At 31.4% G+C, this 18,321-nt stretch overlaps 1 protein-coding gene across 1 annotated transcript in view; it reads right to left on the reverse strand.

Moving 5' to 3' along the window:
• Positions 1-18,321, reverse strand: part of LOC111706292 (SH3 domain-containing kinase-binding protein 1) — a 40,316-nt gene that overhangs the window by 10,498 nt on the left and 11,497 nt on the right. The window contains exons 3-10 of the mRNA XM_023479128.1: positions 12,839-12,961; positions 12,382-12,480; positions 11,631-11,706; positions 11,127-11,192; positions 9,812-9,910; positions 1,902-1,995; positions 1,185-1,284; positions 173-245 (exon numbers count right to left, since the gene is read on the reverse strand). Coding sequence (XP_023334896.1) covers positions 173-245; positions 1,185-1,284; positions 1,902-1,995; positions 9,812-9,910; positions 11,127-11,192; positions 11,631-11,706; positions 12,382-12,480; positions 12,839-12,961 — 730 coding nt within the window. The remainder of the gene's footprint in view (positions 1-172; positions 246-1,184; positions 1,285-1,901; positions 1,996-9,811; positions 9,911-11,126; positions 11,193-11,630; positions 11,707-12,381; positions 12,481-12,838; positions 12,962-18,321) is intronic.

Here is an 18,321-nt window from a genome sequence, read left to right on the forward strand (position 1 = left end):
ATTATTCTAGATAATATATATAAACTAAATGAATATTAAAGAACCAACTAGATGAATTTATATATAAACTGAATGAATATTAAAGAACTAACTAGATGAATGTATATTGTGTATATAAACTAGATGAATGTATATATAAACTAAATGAACTAGATTTTGCTACACTACACACCTGTGGATTTATTATTAGAATTCAGCTGTTCTATAATAGAAGTGGGAGGTCTACCAGGTCTTTTATCTTTATCCTGATTAATACAAATAAATAAATTATTTTATTAAAACAGTTAGAACCAGAAAACTTTGGAATATTTGTCGTCTTTATTATTACATTCTTACATCTGTTCTCTATTTATTCTACATCTATCTTACATATTTTTAACATTCTGCATCTATTAAACATGTTATCTACATATATTCGTTTTGTTTTCTTTTATGGGATTTTTTTTCATCATTACTTTCATTAACTTTTGTTCAAAAGAATACTAATAGTGAAATGATATTAATGTTTAGTCTTTAATCCAGTTGAAAGCAAGACCCGCCGGAAACAACAAATATTATGAGTCATTTTTCAGTTAATAGATAAGCACGGACAACGAAGGTTTAGAGTCATATATTGAAAATGTTACATTGTTTGAAGAGACTTACAGAACAAATTCAGTAAAAATACTTGAACTACGTAGTTCAAGTAGGCTCAGTTGAACCACTTCCCAACTTGAACAGAAGAGAAATATAATTGTCCCTCCAACCTATAACTCCTGTGGAAGGAGTTTAACAAAGTTGTCTAGGAATGTAATTGTCCCTCCTACCTCTTCTATCTCCGGTGGAAGGAGTTTAACAAAATTGTCTAGGAATATAATTGTCCCTCCTACCTCTTCTATCTCATGTGGAAGGAGTTTAACAAAATTGTCTAGGAATATAATTGTCCCCCCTACCTCTTCTATCTCCGGTGGAAGGAGTTAAACAAAATTGTCTAGGAATATAATTGTCCCTCCTACCTCTTCTATCTCCGGTGGAAGGAGTTAAACAAAGTTGTTTAGGAATATAATTGTCCCTCCTACCTCTTCTATCTCCGGTGGAAGGAGTTTAACAAAGTTGTCTGGTAATATAATTGTCCCTCCTACCTCTTCTAACTCCGGTGGAAGGAGTTAAACAAAGTTGTCTAGGAATATAATTGTCCCTCCTACCTCTTCTATCTCCGGTGGAAGAAGTTTAACAAAATTGTCTGGGAAAACTCCCACTCTTCCATCCAGCTCTCCCTTCCACCAACCCTTATCTTCAACATCCCTATAATTAACATGATAAATAAATACTGATGAAAAAAACCATGATCTTACTAAATGTTTTTCTGCGCGTAGGCTGATTTGTTCTAACCACTAAAGAAGAACCGCCATTAAGAGAGGGATTGACCAAATTTTGAAATGTGAAACACGTCTTTTTGGACTCTAATTATGATCTTAAATAGTGCTATGTAGAATGCAATTGTCCAATTTACATGGTGTATAAATTGCAATTTAACTTAATAAAATTAAAGTGTCTAGCTTCTGGTAAAACTATTTACTTTACAGAAACATAAAATACACAGAAGATTGCTAAAATTAGTTCCTAATCTGTCATAAAACATAACGACCAAAAAAAATGTAATTTTTCAAAGGACTTTGGACGGACTTTGGACGAAATTCAAGTCCAATTCATCTATTAAGAGGCATGTCTGTTTCACAAAGGTACCCATTAAAGCTTAATCTGATAATGAATGATAAACCCTCGTTTTCTGTGGGAAAATTGATTATTTTCAACTGTGGTTTTATAAGTGACTTATTTTACAGGCAAAGGTTTATGAGTGGAAAATGGCACTCGATAAATGTATGATGATCACTAAATCACTTGAAATTACGTCAACTAACCTAGTCACAATGGAAATAATCTGTCCCTCATCTAAAGTCAGCTCGTCTTCATTTTGAGCTGTGTACGGGAACAGAACAAGGCATTGCTCTTTCACTGAAAAAAAAATCCATTAAATCACATGGCAAATGGAAACTACAGAAGATATAAAATAAGTGGTGCATGCAGTTAAAACCGTTCAAATATAGAGATTCTAAAGAAGAAAGGAGAGCGACTAATACAAATATTTGATTAAATCTAAAATTTTATTACCTGGTCTTTTTTTAGACATCATGCAGTACGGTACAGTACAGTATTCATGCAATAAAACTAAGTGCAGTGCAGGTAACTGTACACTTGTACAGTCTTACACACAAAGAAGTAAAAGAAAACACTAAGTTTAAGGCTGCATCATGATGAAACCGTTTGAAAAACGATAAAAAAGTAAAATTGACTACATACAATTTTTCACTTATTCTATTACAGTTGAGGGAACCCTGAACACAAACAGTCATGAATGTCGTGAACTAACTGTTAAGAAGTGAAGGTTATATTTCAACTTATCAGTATTGTCCAGGGACTAGAGAACAATCAACTTAGAATTGATAAGCAAGCATATTCTGCAATGAGCACTCAACACTAACAGGGATAATTTATTTCTAAAAAATTAAATTTCGACTGATTTAATTGAAATGATAAGACTTGAAGTTGTAAAGTATATCTATCCAGATTGTGAGTAATACATTAAGTAAACAACGTGTTAGTGAAACTAAGCAAAGATAAGCGTCATATACTTTTTTCCCTAATAATATTAGAAAAATTATAGATCTAAAATAAATCAAAAAAAGTTTATAAATAAATTTCGAATTTATGATTGTTTGAATTCTGAGCAGGGGTCCCACTGTTTGTTAGACATTAATTGGTCTCAGTTATTCTCTATTGAATGTATAAACAACAATAAGAGACAAAACTACAGAATTGTAGCAGTTATTTTTTTTTGGATTAAAAAATGTGTAAGCAATCTAATTAAAAATCCTCCCCTGCAGACTAAATTTTATTTTAACAATTTACTTAATACAAATGACCAACATGGGTGGGGGGTTGTATTAATGACTAAAACGTGAATTTTAACATTTTTTTAATATTTCATTTACCACTTGACTAACTTCAAAGTAAAAGTATTAAAAATGTCAATTAAACTAGAAATTATTTCAACTCTAAAACCTAAATTTATTATCTACTCTTAAAGTAACAAAGTAAGAAACTCATTAACTCAAAAAATAATGCTAAGATTTACTCAATTTTAATCAATCTTTCAACATACTTTTAAAACAAAGTAACTGTTATTTAACCCGAAAACTCACTTAACAAAGCAAGTGAAAACTAAAATTAAATCAATGACACGCTTATTCACTAAGTACACACTGTTAAAATATGAGTTAATTTAAATTAACTGACTTAATAATGTGATTGACCCATTTACTCACTGAGTTTACTATTAACAGATTTAATAATGTAATTAACCCTTTAACTCACTGAGTTTACTAATAACTGACTTAATAATGTAATTAACCCTTTAACTCACTGAGTATATTGATGTCTTGTATTGAATGAGTGTATGAACCCCAACTGTGTTAAGTCTATATATGAGAGCAGTAGATTTACTCAAACAGGTGTTCAATNATTGCATCTGAAGACACTTTTTTTACAGAATATTTAACTAATATTAAAAAATATTGATTAATAAGCAAAATGATGAATTAAACTGCAAACTGGTTAAAGGTAGTTTATTCTTTGATACGTCAATTTTCATCACAGATTTAGGTTTAAAAACGTGGAAAAAATATTTTCACAGATTTGGGTTTAAAAACGAGTAGAAAATATATTCACAGATTTGGGTTTAAGAACGAGTAGAAAATATATTCACAGATTTGGGTTTAAAAACGAGTAGAAAATATATTCACAGATTACTCAAGTCAGATTTTCAACGGATTTATAAAAAAGAATTTAAAACTTATTTTCTTTGGCGTTACTACAACAGGTGAATTTAAAGAGTAAAGGCTTCGAAAAATCGAAAAAAAATTATATGACCAAAATAGCCTCGATTTTTAACAGATATTGGTAATTTTCAGATATTATCTCGAGGCTGCGAGTTAGATTTTCCAGATAACAAGATTCAATTTAAAAACATTGGACAATCAGATCTCTGTGACTTGAACTTTTTTAAGCCGAACAATGCTGTCTGGCGGATTCCAGGTAACGAACGGATTGGTTCGAATCCAGGTTCTAGGTTTAGTCTCCTCAGGTCTAAACAACTTCTCAGTGGGGTCACATGTGTCTGCAGGGACTTCTCTCTCCTCCTGTCACAATTCAAAGTATTAACTTTTTTTTATTATTTTTGGTTTGCAGGGAAAATATTATGTTAACCCCAACAACTAACTTAGGTCTTTCTCTTATTGGTCAAAGATGAAAAATTGCATTTTTTTATTCAACCAATGAGCTTTGAGAGTCTTTGAGAGCTCGAATCAATTTTATAAACCTAAAAGGTTGATTATTCAGAACATGCTAGCTCAGGGCCAATGAAAATAAAATAAACCCCTTTTCTCAAAATTAACCAAAATTGCTTTCAGCTGATAAGAATTATTCTAGATAATTGAACAGCCCTGAATAGGTTCGAACTGAAGATCTTGAGATTGCTCCCGGGATTGTCTCTGGGATAGCTCCTGAGAACGGTCTTGATCCTGATTTTCCTGTGACTGCAGACAGAATATACTGTTGAACACTTCATCTGTTAGATCTCCAACAGATCCAAAGAAACTAAAGAAACTCGAGTTTATTTCCAAGGTTTTGAGTATGGTTGATATTAACACTGGACAAAATTCTTAGTTGTGAATATGGCTGATGTTACAATGTATCAAGGGTTGATAAGGATCATGTTAGGGCCGGTCTTTATCCTGTGTTGGGGACAGTTCTAAGGATTGGGAAACACGAAACCCCTAGAGGCAAAAGAGCGGATCAAAAGAACTTTTTGCTCTCAAAACACAAATCTTAACTGTTGTCTAATGAAGATTATAAAAATCTTTTTAATCTCTGACTGGTCCATCAAGTTTCAGCATTAAATTAACAGGGAAAAAAATTATGAAAATTTTTTATTTGTTTGAAAAAAAAATCAGTAAATCTTTAAAAATCATGACTTGGATCCAGATCCTTTTTTCTTCATACCGGATCCAGCATCAATATGAAATATATCCTAAGTACTAATTGAGATTGAGGTATGTTGTTAGGCCCAGTTTTAAATCTGGGTTCTGAGTATGGTTAATGTTCAGACCTGTCTATATCTTGGGTAGTTGGTAAGGTTTCACTGTTGATCAACGAATCCCAAGCAACTCCACTGTCTTCACTTTGAGGGCGGCCTTAGTGTTTCAAAAATTATCTTTAAAACCCTTTTAATTTTAAAAATGGCCAAACCATTTTAGTATCAAAATAACATATAAGATAATATTTGAAGAATTCCTGTTGGAAATGAATCTGGGAAGTCTTTGCTCCAATCTTGATTCTGATCTTCAAACCTGGATGTTTCTGATCCAGATGTACTCCTAGTCTCGAGGGTGTCTGTAGGACCCCTTGGGGTGGGCCTAGAACTAGAGTGCCTTGGAGGATTGTACTTTAGTTTCAAAGATTTAGTCTTTCTTGGTTTAGGTTTCAGCTCCTTAGAAAAAGCATCATTTTTCAAAGAAAAATTTTTATCATTCATGAACCTTCTGCCATGGGCTTTATATATTCCAAGGTTGTTTGAATTAAAAAAGGGTCCACCAAAATCTGAGAAAAAAATAATTGTTCAAGTTTGAAACTTTGCTGTTATTACATATGGGAGAATATTTACCCTTACTTAACCCTATTCAAGCTGGGGGGGAGGGTCCCCGGGACCTCCCATTCCGTTTTTTGGAGATAGTCAAAAAGTATTGGTCTGAGGCTGCTCAAATTTTTTGACTTTTCTAACACTAACAAATGCCCCTAACATTATTCTTAAAGCGGGGCTTTTTATACCAACTGCCTGAGTTCTCAGGCATACTGGCTGAATGCCTTACTTTATCTTTACCCGACTAAATCTATATTTAGACCTACTTATGGTCATTGGGTTTTGACATTTTATAGCTCTTAAGAAAGCATTCAACAAAAGGAAGCAGATGATTGCACATTTTTTTAGAAGAAATTTTGCATAGATTTTCGCATAGATGCCTTTAAAGAGAATTTGCACATTTTAGTTTTCCTTGAATACAAATTAAGTTATTGAAATTTTGCAAATATTTTGCATATTTAAGCTCACCGTGGTAAGGGCTTTAAAAAATGTATAATTTATCGTATTTTTCGCATTATTTGCTTAATAATTTGATATTGCAATAAATGTGAATTCTTGAAAATTTGCTAATCTTTTTTGCAGATTATCGAAGTAAAGCTCGAGGGCTTTCCAAAAATGTATCTTATATTATAGATTTATATCACAATACGACTATTTTGAGTAAACCAGACGTCAGCCTGAATAGGGTTAAATTATAAAATATAACAACCCAAACAACTGCTTAACATTTTTGTTGTTAATTTTTAAAAAGCAAAAAAAACTGTAATTGCTACATAAACAATGTTTAAGTCATACTAAGGAATTTGGCAAAAACTTTAAAATACGATGTTATGCCTGAAATACCCAGCTGCTACTTGTTTCTGGATCTTGGCTACTTGTGGAAGATACAGGGACTTTCCTTTTTTAGAAATCCACAATTTATTAAATTGGGTAAGTAATGGAAACTTTACTTCAACCAACCAAGAGAATACAGGGAGTATTTAGAGGATCTGAAAGCCCTTCAGATTGGAGAACTCAAGACTGCAAAAGATGAGGGAACTTACAGACCATCTCTTACTGAAATAGCTCTACCATAATAAGTATCGGGTCNATTTTGGTTGAACAACAAATATAAATGTGAATCCCTGGCGTCAGATCTGTTCTGAGGGGTGGAGGACTGGAACATATTAACAGCTACAATGGTGGAGGAGGCATCAGTAGGCTGATTGGTTTCACAATAGAGGTGCGGCTGATCACAGCTAAACCTTTGTTTGAAAGAATAGGATTGGGGTTCTACAGGATAAAGGTGGGCCTGGTTCACATTTGAATCGGAAGGCATCTTCTCCCAGCTATGAGAAAGCCGTCCTGAATCTTTTTGTTCTTTGAGACATACAGTTGAGCGCTCAATCTACCATAGCAATCCAAATTCAAAAAATTAAAAAACTTCATATATTGATTCTACCTTTAAGAACTAATGATATAAATTAAAATTTTCCATTTAAATTTGCGCATTTTCCTTAAGATTGTATTTTGAATTATTGGTTGCAGGAGAAACCTTCTTGATGAAGGCAGCAAAACTGATAACATAATCAGTCACAAATGCTTAACAATGCTTTAGGGCAAAATATTAAAAGTAAGAAAAAATGTTTGTAATGTTTAGTGAATGTTGTAGTACGACAGAAATAAAAATAAAAAACAACTTTTAACTTTGCCAAGAGTTTACTTTACAGCCCAGAAACAATATCTCATCAATACTTTAAACTAGCAATATTTTAATGTAACTTTCCTGCTTCTTCGAGTAACAGGAGATTGCACATTGGAGTTACGAGATTCCAAATGTCCAACACTCAACCTTTTGCAATGCCATGTATAGGATTTTTTTCATCAAAATTCTTATTAAATGTTATGAATATTGAAGTGCCTTTTTGTTGCCAAGGCTACATATAATTCCTTAGTAACTAAATTTTCAATGCCTCTTACATGCCAAAGGCTAGGAGACTTGCATTCTTATTTTATTTGGCCTTTTTACAATTGTCTTTTGGGAGAATTATATTTATTGATAGGCTTTAAATTCATTAAAAATGACATTACAAAAATGGGAGGAAATTAATATATATATATTCCTGCTTTTGCTCCTTGAGAGAAAACTAAGCTTTCCTTTACTTCCAAATGAGGTTCTAAGTCTGTTAAAGCAATATTCATGTTGTATTTCTCACAACATTTTTAAGTAGTAAGATAATCTTAAATACATGAAAACTTTTATCCTTTCTGTATTATTACTTATACCATTTTTGAAATTTTTGAGAAGTAAATATGCAGGTTAAAGTGACTTATTGCCATTCTAATTAGTAAAAAAATAATTTCAGATCATTTGCTATTTCAAGCCTTTAAAAATTTCTATATTATTAGAAGAAACGAATATTTATCAGATTCCTGGAGAAGAATCCAGATTTAGTTTGGTCTGAAGGTTGAAGGGAACCTCTTCGTTCAGGTAGAACTGATAGTGGAGTACTGTAGTTACTGTAGTGAGACAAGGAACCACGGTGTTCCTGGATATTCCGTTTTAACTCAGGGCATTCAAGGTTGTTCAAAAAGTACGGGTTAGGATAAAATATTCATAAAAATTTAACGGGAATTTTAGTTTATCAGGGTTTAATAAAACCAGATTTGATCTAGGCATTCTTTGATATTGTACAAACCAATTATTCCTGTTCTTGTGTAGTTTATATACACCTGTATTTGATATTGTACAAACCAATTATTCCTCTTCTTGTGTAGTTTATGTACACCTGTATTTTGGTAGATAGGCTTCCGAACATACGGCTCAAGGGTTCACCATCCAGATCAACACAATATCTTGAAGTTGGGACATTTATATTCAAACTTAAGATGTCACAAACTCTTTTTTAGATAATTCTAAAATTATGAATGTCTTGCTTGAGATTGTTGAAACATTAAAGTACATTAGTGTTGTTTAAACACAGAACAGATAAATCTTAAGTTGAAGTAAATACTATTGCAAGCAACTATCTACTAGAGAAATACATGTTTTAGTAGAACTAGAAAACCTATTTAATCCATTCATAGATATTTTTGGCTTTCAAGAGGTTTCCAAAGTTTCTGAGCAAATTGGCATCTTAAAACTTTTCTTTTTTGCATTATGCATGATTTTTACCCTTATTTTGGGCTTAAATTAGAGTTTAACCCATTGGTTAATGAGCAGATATTTTTGTTCTACTTAAATCAATCTTCTACATCTTCTGCTAGAATCAAAATTTAGCATGATTTAAGTAAACTATTAGAGAATATACTTGGGAAAGATATTGCTATGAAACCTCTTGTCAGGCAAACAACTCAAACGCAAGAACGGATCAATAGGTTACCCAGCTCTGGGTGTAAGTAACAAGCAAACAGTAAAACAAGTTTACAATTACCTCTGATCAGATCTACAAGGTGGGAAAGGATGCAGTTGAGGCACACTGGTTTTTTCTAAAAGGGTTGAAAACTTTTGGGGAATATATTTGCTTGTTAAGTACTGTGTGTGCTTGATCTACATTAAACCATTTGTACGAGTTTTGAGAGTTATAATTTACCAAAAAATGCTCAAAAGTTGCTCAGGCCCAAAACAGAAAATGAGCTTAAGAATTGCAAAAGATAAACAATTTATGGTTAATGAACTCAACAAGCTCATACGAATGATTGAAGCATTCCACCAAAAGTATCCAAAATGTGGGAAAAGAAAGAGTGATAAAAGAAGTGCTACATGACAGTAAAGTACAGCAGTGTACAACTCTTCATGCAATGTTTATTGTCACAATAAGTGTTAAGATTAAGAATACTCAATATATTTTTAATCATATTCCTCATTTAAAAAGCATAAGTTTACTAGTTTAGTGAGTGTATAAATCATGTGAATAATTCAAATGGATTGATCAGATAATTTACTTATGATTGTAAAATAAAAGATAAGAAAATTAAATTTTAGTTTTGTTGTCTCCATAATATGATTTACTCAGAGGGGCAATATTGATAAAAGGTTTGTTTTGTGAGTATTTAAATATCTGAACAATTCATTTAAAATATTGGAGCTGCTACCTGGTTTGGGAGGTAAGCGAGGAGCTGTATCAGGAGCTGCTCCTGTATTCCGTAGCTGTCTTTCTGATGTTGCCATACTACTATTGCTGTTCTTCTTCCCTTTAGAAGAGAATTTTTGAAAATAAGTTTATTAGACTCTAAGATAAAATACTTTGTTAAAACTTATTTATCTAAGCAAGATTTTGGTTCTAAAGATATTTTAATTTCAACTTTCATGTGCTTTCTCTGCAGAGATCGGTAATAACTAGATTTGTTTTAGTAAGGTTCTCACCACAAAAAATTATAAAGAACCAAAAAAAATTGTAAGGAACCACAAAATATTGTAAAGAACCACAAAATATTGTAAAGAACCACAAAATATTGTAAAGAACCACAAAATATTGTTAAGAACCACAAAATATTGTAAAGAACCACAAAATATTGTAAAGAACCACAAAATTAAAGGAAAAACGATTTTTTTTATCATGTTACGGTTTGTTTTTTGCCATAGAGGAAGGACCGCAAATGTTTAAAATAAACAAATTTTAAAATTATATTAAGATTCAAGGAAAACGCAAAATCCGCAAATCTCAAACCATGCTTTATGTATAGATAAGGTCTGTTATTTCTATTCCCTCTACTTACAATGTCTTAAAGAGCGGCAGGTGCCAATATTAAGCTCATTTTCGTGTGATGTGCTTAAATTCAGCATAGTCATTGCAATTTCAGAGTTTCACAAGACTTGTTAACAATGATATACTAAAGACTAGAAGTGTACACTGACAAAACTCTTTTATCGTGTCCTTTCCTAATATCAAGTTACAAGTAAGGATAATAATTCAGACAAAAAAACGATCAGCTAAATGACCCAGATTTATTCTGGACTAATTTAATTTACAACTGGCTAAATCAATTTTTCTTCTTGATTTTAATATTAAAGGATACATTTTAATTTCTAGAGAAAAAAATCAAAATGAGTGTTGTTCAAGTAAAATCTATTTTATATATATCGCTATAAACATCGATTCTGATGTAAGGTTCTTTTCCAAAGGCTTTTTCCCAAGCGCCAACTTTCCATGGGTATTTTCCCAAGTGGAAACTTCCCAACTGTGCAATTTCCCAAGTCTGTCCTAGCTGTTGCGCTCGGTCCCCCTAGTCATCCTAGCCATAGCGCTTGGCCCCCATTGCTGCTTGCGACGCCTCAGAAGGCAAAACCTAACCTTTGGAAGTTTCTGCTAGGTAAATTGCCACTTGGGAAGGCGCCCTTGGGAAAAAACTTTGATTCTTACATAATAAAGTACGGAATTTTCCTTCAAAAATAATTCAAGAGAACTACCTGTTAAAGTACTAGGTGAGTCCATCTTGTCAGACTCTGAACCAGAAAAAACTGAATTATTTAATCCTGAACAAAATAATTTTCAAGTTCCTTTTTAATATAACAGTAGTTTTACAACTTCAAACTAAAAAAAATTCTAACCAACTATTATTTTACTTCCAGAGACATTGAAAGGAGCTGTAGACATAATTTCAACTGACCCTTCTTTCACAAAATGGCATGTCCAATTCACAAAGGTAAACTGTAGACCTTGATGGATGAAGGGTGAATGAACTCTTCTTGCTTTTCTAACTGAAAATTGATCCGGTCCAATCATGGTTTTTTCTATTAGTGACTAGCAGATATAAATGTGAAAAATGCAGCATTATCAAAACCGTCCAAACATTTTTTAGGACCAATCATGTCCAGGGGAGGTCTTTAGTATCAATATTTTAAAAATTTACGTTGAAAGGCAAGTTAAAATTTTGTCTGATAATTTATTACCCAAAAATATCAAAATTTTACCTAATGAATTCTTTTTGTTTTTCTCTTGGACAGTAACTGCATGGCTAGGCTTGTTATCACAGTCTGTATTGCACATCTAGAAAGGATATTATAATTTTTTTTTTTACCAAACATTTATACTTTTTAAATCTATTTAACAGATAAATAAACTAAATATACATTAAAAATGATCAGAACATTCTTTAATATTTGTTACTAGCTAAAGTACCCGACGTTGCCCAGGTTTGTAACATTATTCTAAGTCATAGTTACTCCAGCCGTTTACCCGCGCTTGCAATCATATAATGATTTCATTATTATGACACGGAGCGCTTGGCATCAAATAATAAATTCATGATAATGACACGGAAATCCACCTCTTAGATATGAACAATGAACATGGAGTATAATTTAACTGGAAAATCAAGCAAACTGAAATAAAAAATTTCCCAGTTGCCCTAAAGATTGTTAAAAAAAGGAACATTGTGTAGGTAATAAATAATAAAAAGATGTGAAAATGCCATTCAATCAAGTTATATTATATAAAAATATATATTTGTAAATATATGAGCGAAGAGCTTTATTATTTTAATGAATAAATGCCAATTAATTTTGCATTACTAAGCCTGAACTTAGTGAATAAAAGACATCATTCAAGGAGAATAAAATGCCAAACTTGATGCAAAAATGGTACTGAAGATTTATTTTTCATTGCAAAACATTACTAGTTCATTAACTCCATACCTTGATTCCAATTTATTTGTTTCCTTACCTCTACAAAGTTTGATGGGAAGACTCCAACCCGTCCTTTACTCCTTCCTTTCCACCAACCATCCTCTACCTCACATATATACTCTATCTTCTCATCCACCTTAATTATTAATAAATCAATCAATCAACCAATCAATCTAGCGATTAATCAATTAATCAATCAACATATCAATCGGTCAATCAACCAACCAAGCGATCAATCTTTCAATCAATCAACTTTCGTAAACACATATTCAAGTTAAAACAAAAAATTGTAGTTCATGAAATATGTTTACGAACTTTAACATTAGGGCCAGCGCACATGTAGTGGTTTTAAATTTTGGACGTTGGAGAAGTTACGCAAAGGAAGTGGTTTATTGGAAAATTTATAACATAAATTGTCACTTGCTAAATTATTACAATTTGAAAAAATTTCTTTTCCTAGATTGATTCAAAATCCTAATTTAACTCTGACTAACCTCAAGCGCTAGCTCGTCTTCGTGTGTAGGTGTGTAAGAGAAGAGAACTTTACATCTAGGTTTAGTTTTAGATCCTTCATCCTCCCCCTTCATAGGGTGCACGCTACCTCCTCCAGGTAAAACCTTAACATACATATATTAAAGGGAGTGAACGCGTAATTTCAAGTGACCCCCAATGCAACGATGGCAATGCCCAATTTATAAGTTACAACGGTACCCTTGAAAGCTTTGTCTGATCAAGTATGAATTAGATATCAATGATTTTGTTTCTTTAAACTGCTTACTTTAATTTGCGGTTTCTCAGGGAAAGTGATTTGCGCATTTCTTGCTTGTACGAAGCAATGGAGGAAATCGGAGAAATAAACACTTTCGAGTCAGAAAAAAGACAGGGTCAGAATTAAGCAAGGGTACCGTTGAAAATTGGGAATTGTCATCTTTGAATGGATGGACACTTTAAATGAATTTTTCAATCTTAAAAAAAAGATTAGGTAATAGGTATGTTATTCTTTTGGCAAAATTTGAATTGGATATTTTATTGCGGAAATATTTATACACAATGATGGCATATTTGGAAGATTTAGATTTTTTTACGTTTTATGTAGGAACTATAAAGATGCTTTTAAAATGTATAAATTTTAGTTGATAAGTCCTGGTCAATTTCATAGATTTATGTTCATTCTTAGATTTTTTAAAGATTATGAACAAAACTCTTAGACTAAGTTAGTTTCTGATCTGAATTGATCCATAAACCTTGAAAACAAACCATGAACAAAAACTTATGAACAATGAGTATACAAGGAGCTGAGCTATATATTCTATAACTTTATAATTCAAAGTACACTTTACAATGAACAATGAACATATACGGAGCTATCTGGTATAACTCACTGCTTTATAGTACAATTAAAAAAAGAAAATTAAAGAAAAGAACTATAAAAAAGCGTTTAAAAGCATGTTCATAACAATAAAAACATGTTAAAAAACAAACAATGAACAACGAACATTGAAAACCTATGCAGTTTTCTGATGCAACGTATCGCTTTATAGGACAGTTTAAAAAATAAGAAAAAAACTGTAAAAAATATTTTAACCTTCATAACCTTTGGACCCAAACCATTAACATTGAACAATAACCTAAATGCAGTTTTCTGGTGCAACTTACTGCTTTATTGTACAGTTTAAAAAATAAGACAAAAATTGAAGAAAAAAACTGAAATTTAAAAAGCATGTTAATTAAACTTAGAGCAAACAATCAACATTAAACAATGAACCAAAATTCAGGATTCTAGTGCAACTTATTGCTTTATTGTACAGTTTAAAAAATAAAACAAAAATTAAAGAAAAAAACTGAAAATTAAAAAGCATGTTAATTAAACTTAGAGCAAACAATTACTTTGAAGAATTGAATTGAAAATATTGAAAACTGTTTTATTCTGCAAACAAGCGTCTGTAATTTTAAATATATAATTTATCATTGGTTTTCTCCCATGACCTTAATTCGTTCATATATTACTACTATTTAACCTGTCAACTTGTTCCTAATATACATTAATATCATTACTGTTATCTTTATTATTATCATTTAAACTATCTATAATATTAAAATCATTATAATTTTTATTACTATTATTATTTTTATCATTATTATTATCATCATTATTATCATCATTATTATCATTTTTATTATAACTATTATTAGCATTATTATTATAATTATTATGAACATTGCTACTATCACTATTACTATCATAATCATTATCATTATCATTATTATTTTCATTATTATTACGATTATTATTATCATTGTTATTATAATTTTCAAAGAACTGTTAATCATTTGAAATATTAAATCAAGAACATACATTTTAGAACATAGTTAAACATATATAGTTAAACGAGGCATTAAATATGTTTCCAGTTAACTTTTTATGACATAACTATTTTCGACCCATTTCTTTTTCTACTAATCAATTCATATTTTGATCATGTTTGATAACACCCCCCCCTCATACACAAAAAATCCTGTCACAAACCACAAATAAAACCACGGCATGGCAATGAATTTAGTTTCTCATGTTTTGATATGCGTATGTTGACGAATACGCAATACGCATACCATGCTAGGAGATATTTCACAGGGCCCGGATAAGAAATATAATTTGACGCAAATTTTGTATTTTATCAAACGCATTCAATGCATTTAAAATGTGAACGCTATCTTCCAATGCAAATATTTCAAGATACAATGGTGGATATTTTGTAGCCAAATGTTCTGTTTTGACACAATTTTCTTTCAAATTACTTATAGATTTCTTTTGTAAAGGAGCTGTTCACGAAAATCAAAAAGGTTAATAAGAAGTTATTATTGAATATTGTAATATTGAAAATTCGGGAAGAGTATTCTGATCTTTATTAATAGGTGTAACAATGGACATTAATAATATTTCAATTGTTTTCCCCTTATCCAACCAAAACCAATAATATTGGGTTAACATATGTTTCAGTTAAAAGTACATACAGAACGCAAGTTACAGGATCCAATAATCTAATTATGAAATTTTAAAAATTCGATTAAAAAAAAAGTTTTTTTTCTAAAAAAAATTTGGAATTGAACATATGAAGTGTAAAGATGAATGGTATATGCCATCTGATAAGTTGGGGGGTGGAGGGGAAGGGGGGTAGTGTATGAAGGGTATGGTTTAATGCCTAATTTATTATCACTGATACTCAATAAAGAATAGTACCGGATGTCCGAGTAACCGGATTAACAAACATTCCCAAAGAATTTTCTTTTCACAAAATGGAAAGATAGAAATTTGTGATTACAATGTAATTTGAACCTGGATCCACTATTTTATTGGACCCACATCAGAAACTTTATTCACTTAAAGTTGGAAATATAATCGCACAAGCAGTACACGCTGGACTAAGAAAGGCTATGTGTGTTTGATTCTTCAATTTGAATTAAATCACGTTTTTGTCTGTTTTTCATCATTCTTAAAACTTAGAGATGCCTTTTTCTACTTTTATATTTACAACTCATCCATGCTGACATAAAAGTAAAAATAAGAAAAAACAAAACAAAAAATTATGTTTGAGGTCAAATTTGGGATTAGAAGTGACATCTTACTGGGGCAAGGACAGAACAGTTCTAAATTTATTTTTCAACATATCGAAATTGAAAATGAAAGTTCCATCTTTTCACTAATGAAAATTCAACTCTGGCTTGAAGATTTTCATAAGTACTACTCAATAAATAGTTCGGATACACTTTAGATCTTGTTTCCTCTAGGTAAGTTTCCGTAGCCTCGAAATTTTACCGGGACCAATCCAAATAAATAAATTGTGCATTGCAGCGCGGTTAAATTCTATATTTCATTAAATAATAACTCTAATGACTGTAAACGTAACTTCAAGTGACCCTTCATTTAAAAAATGAATGTCCAATTGACGACACTACCCGTCATAGCTTTTTCTTGTCAAGTTTGAGTTGGATATCCATGTTTTTTTTTTTTGCTTATTATGAGGACAGTTAATTTTGACTGTAATTTTTAGCTTTTTACTTAATCAAACATCTTAGTTTGGTTCAACTGTACTGCAAAGATTTGAAGAAATATAAGTAAAAACCACAAAAATAAAGCCCCCCCCCCCAACCCCACCCACCTGGGGAAATTTTGTACGATGACTTCACAATTTATTTTTGCCTTTAGGCAGTAGCAGTACTGGGCACACCATCAGTAAGTACATAAGGCAACTAAATGGGGGAGAACGAAGGGGCAAAAATAGNCAGGTCTGAAGGAAATATGCATTTTAATCTAAAATTTTCCGTTCTTTCTTATTCTCTGGAATGATATAAGCTGTTATATATTATTCCGTTCTTTCTTATTCTCTGGAATGATATAAGCTGTTATATATTATTACCGCCTTTTGATCGACATTACCGACCTAAAGAGCGGGATGTTAAGTTACTTAACTAACCCTTGGGACAATAAATTAGCCCCCCTCCCCCCAATCGTAAAAAAACATTTAAGAAAACACTAATACCTGAATTATATGTTTAGGTCTGTATGCTGACTTTGACCTACGGAAGGTACGGTTGACCCAACTAACAGGGGTCAAAGAACCCACACCACCAGCAGTCATGTGACCACTTTTGTTATTGTTTTCTACACCAAGTAATTAATAACAATGGTATCCAAACAAAATTTAAAAAATCTTTAATTTGATAAATAAATTTTTTTTTAGTTTTAATCTTCAGTTGTGGAACTTTCCTTTGTGGAATTTTTTTAATTTCCTGAAGTTAAACGTGTATTTATCAATTGAAATTAAGATAAATATAAAAAAGAATATAATTGGTGCCTATATTATATGAATTATTAGGTTTCCACTTAAAATTATCACTACAAGCATAAAATATCAGCTAATTATTATGTTTCTAATGATATTATGTGTGTTTTAATTACATATTTTGAAGAAGAAAAAACATAGTTGTGTTAAATACTTTTTGCCAAGACTGCAAAGAATTTATAGTTGATATAATGCCTAATTGAGTTACAAGACAATCTTCTTAAGTTGTCTATACTAGTCGCCATATCAAACTGAGGGTTCTCCAGTTTATATTTGTGTTTATCCCGAAGCATTTTCACTGAAGCAATCATAATAAAATTACAAAAATGTAGTATAGATTTATATCCAGAAACAACAGTTTAGAAATATTCTGATTAATTTAAACAGACCTCCGAATTGACCCATGTAAATTCATTTAGAATTCAAAGGAACTGTTGATCAATCTCAGAGTTACCCTAAACCTTTAACTTTATCTTAGGAGAGAGGGGGGGGATAAAATATTTGAAAATTAAACCTTAAATATAATACTACTAATCTATATAATCCTTCGGTCTCCAGAAGGTTAATAAAAAACATTAGAAAACAGAAATTCTAAAATTTTCGCAAAATTTGAGTTTTTACTATTTTATAGCTGTTAAGATGTACCTTGTAAATCATTGAGGGAGAGGGGATAAGGTTGAAAAATCGAATGAGAAGATTTAAAGAAAGAAGTATATATGCAAACAAGTAGAATTAATGAAGACTGGTGAGCGTAAATAATGGAAAAAGGAATAATAAGAATTGCAAAGTAAAAAAAACATTCAAAAAGAAAGAATTCCCTTTTCTTGATTTATAATTCTACAAAATGATGCAGGACTGGAATGATGCAGGGAAATAATGAGTTGAATTCCCTGGGAATAAACCCTGATAAATTCCTGATATTTGCTTCAATCCCCAGCTAACAGTTCAGCTAAGCTCTACTATAAACTAAGCACACAATAACAGATATGTTTAACACAATGTAAACTAATTGGCGCACATCCTTCCTATCAAAACATTTGGTCCAGTCTTCATATTTAGAGTACTGCAGTAGATTAATAACAGGGGTTCAAATTCTTCGATAAAAATATCCCAGGGGGAGCAGGGGAGGGGTGGCA

Source organism: Eurytemora carolleeae, unplaced genomic scaffold (assembly GCF_000591075.1).
Source record: "Eurytemora carolleeae unplaced genomic scaffold, Eaff_2.0 scaffold70, whole genome shotgun sequence".
Taxonomy (NCBI): Eukaryota; Metazoa; Arthropoda; class Copepoda; order Calanoida; family Temoridae; genus Eurytemora; species Eurytemora carolleeae.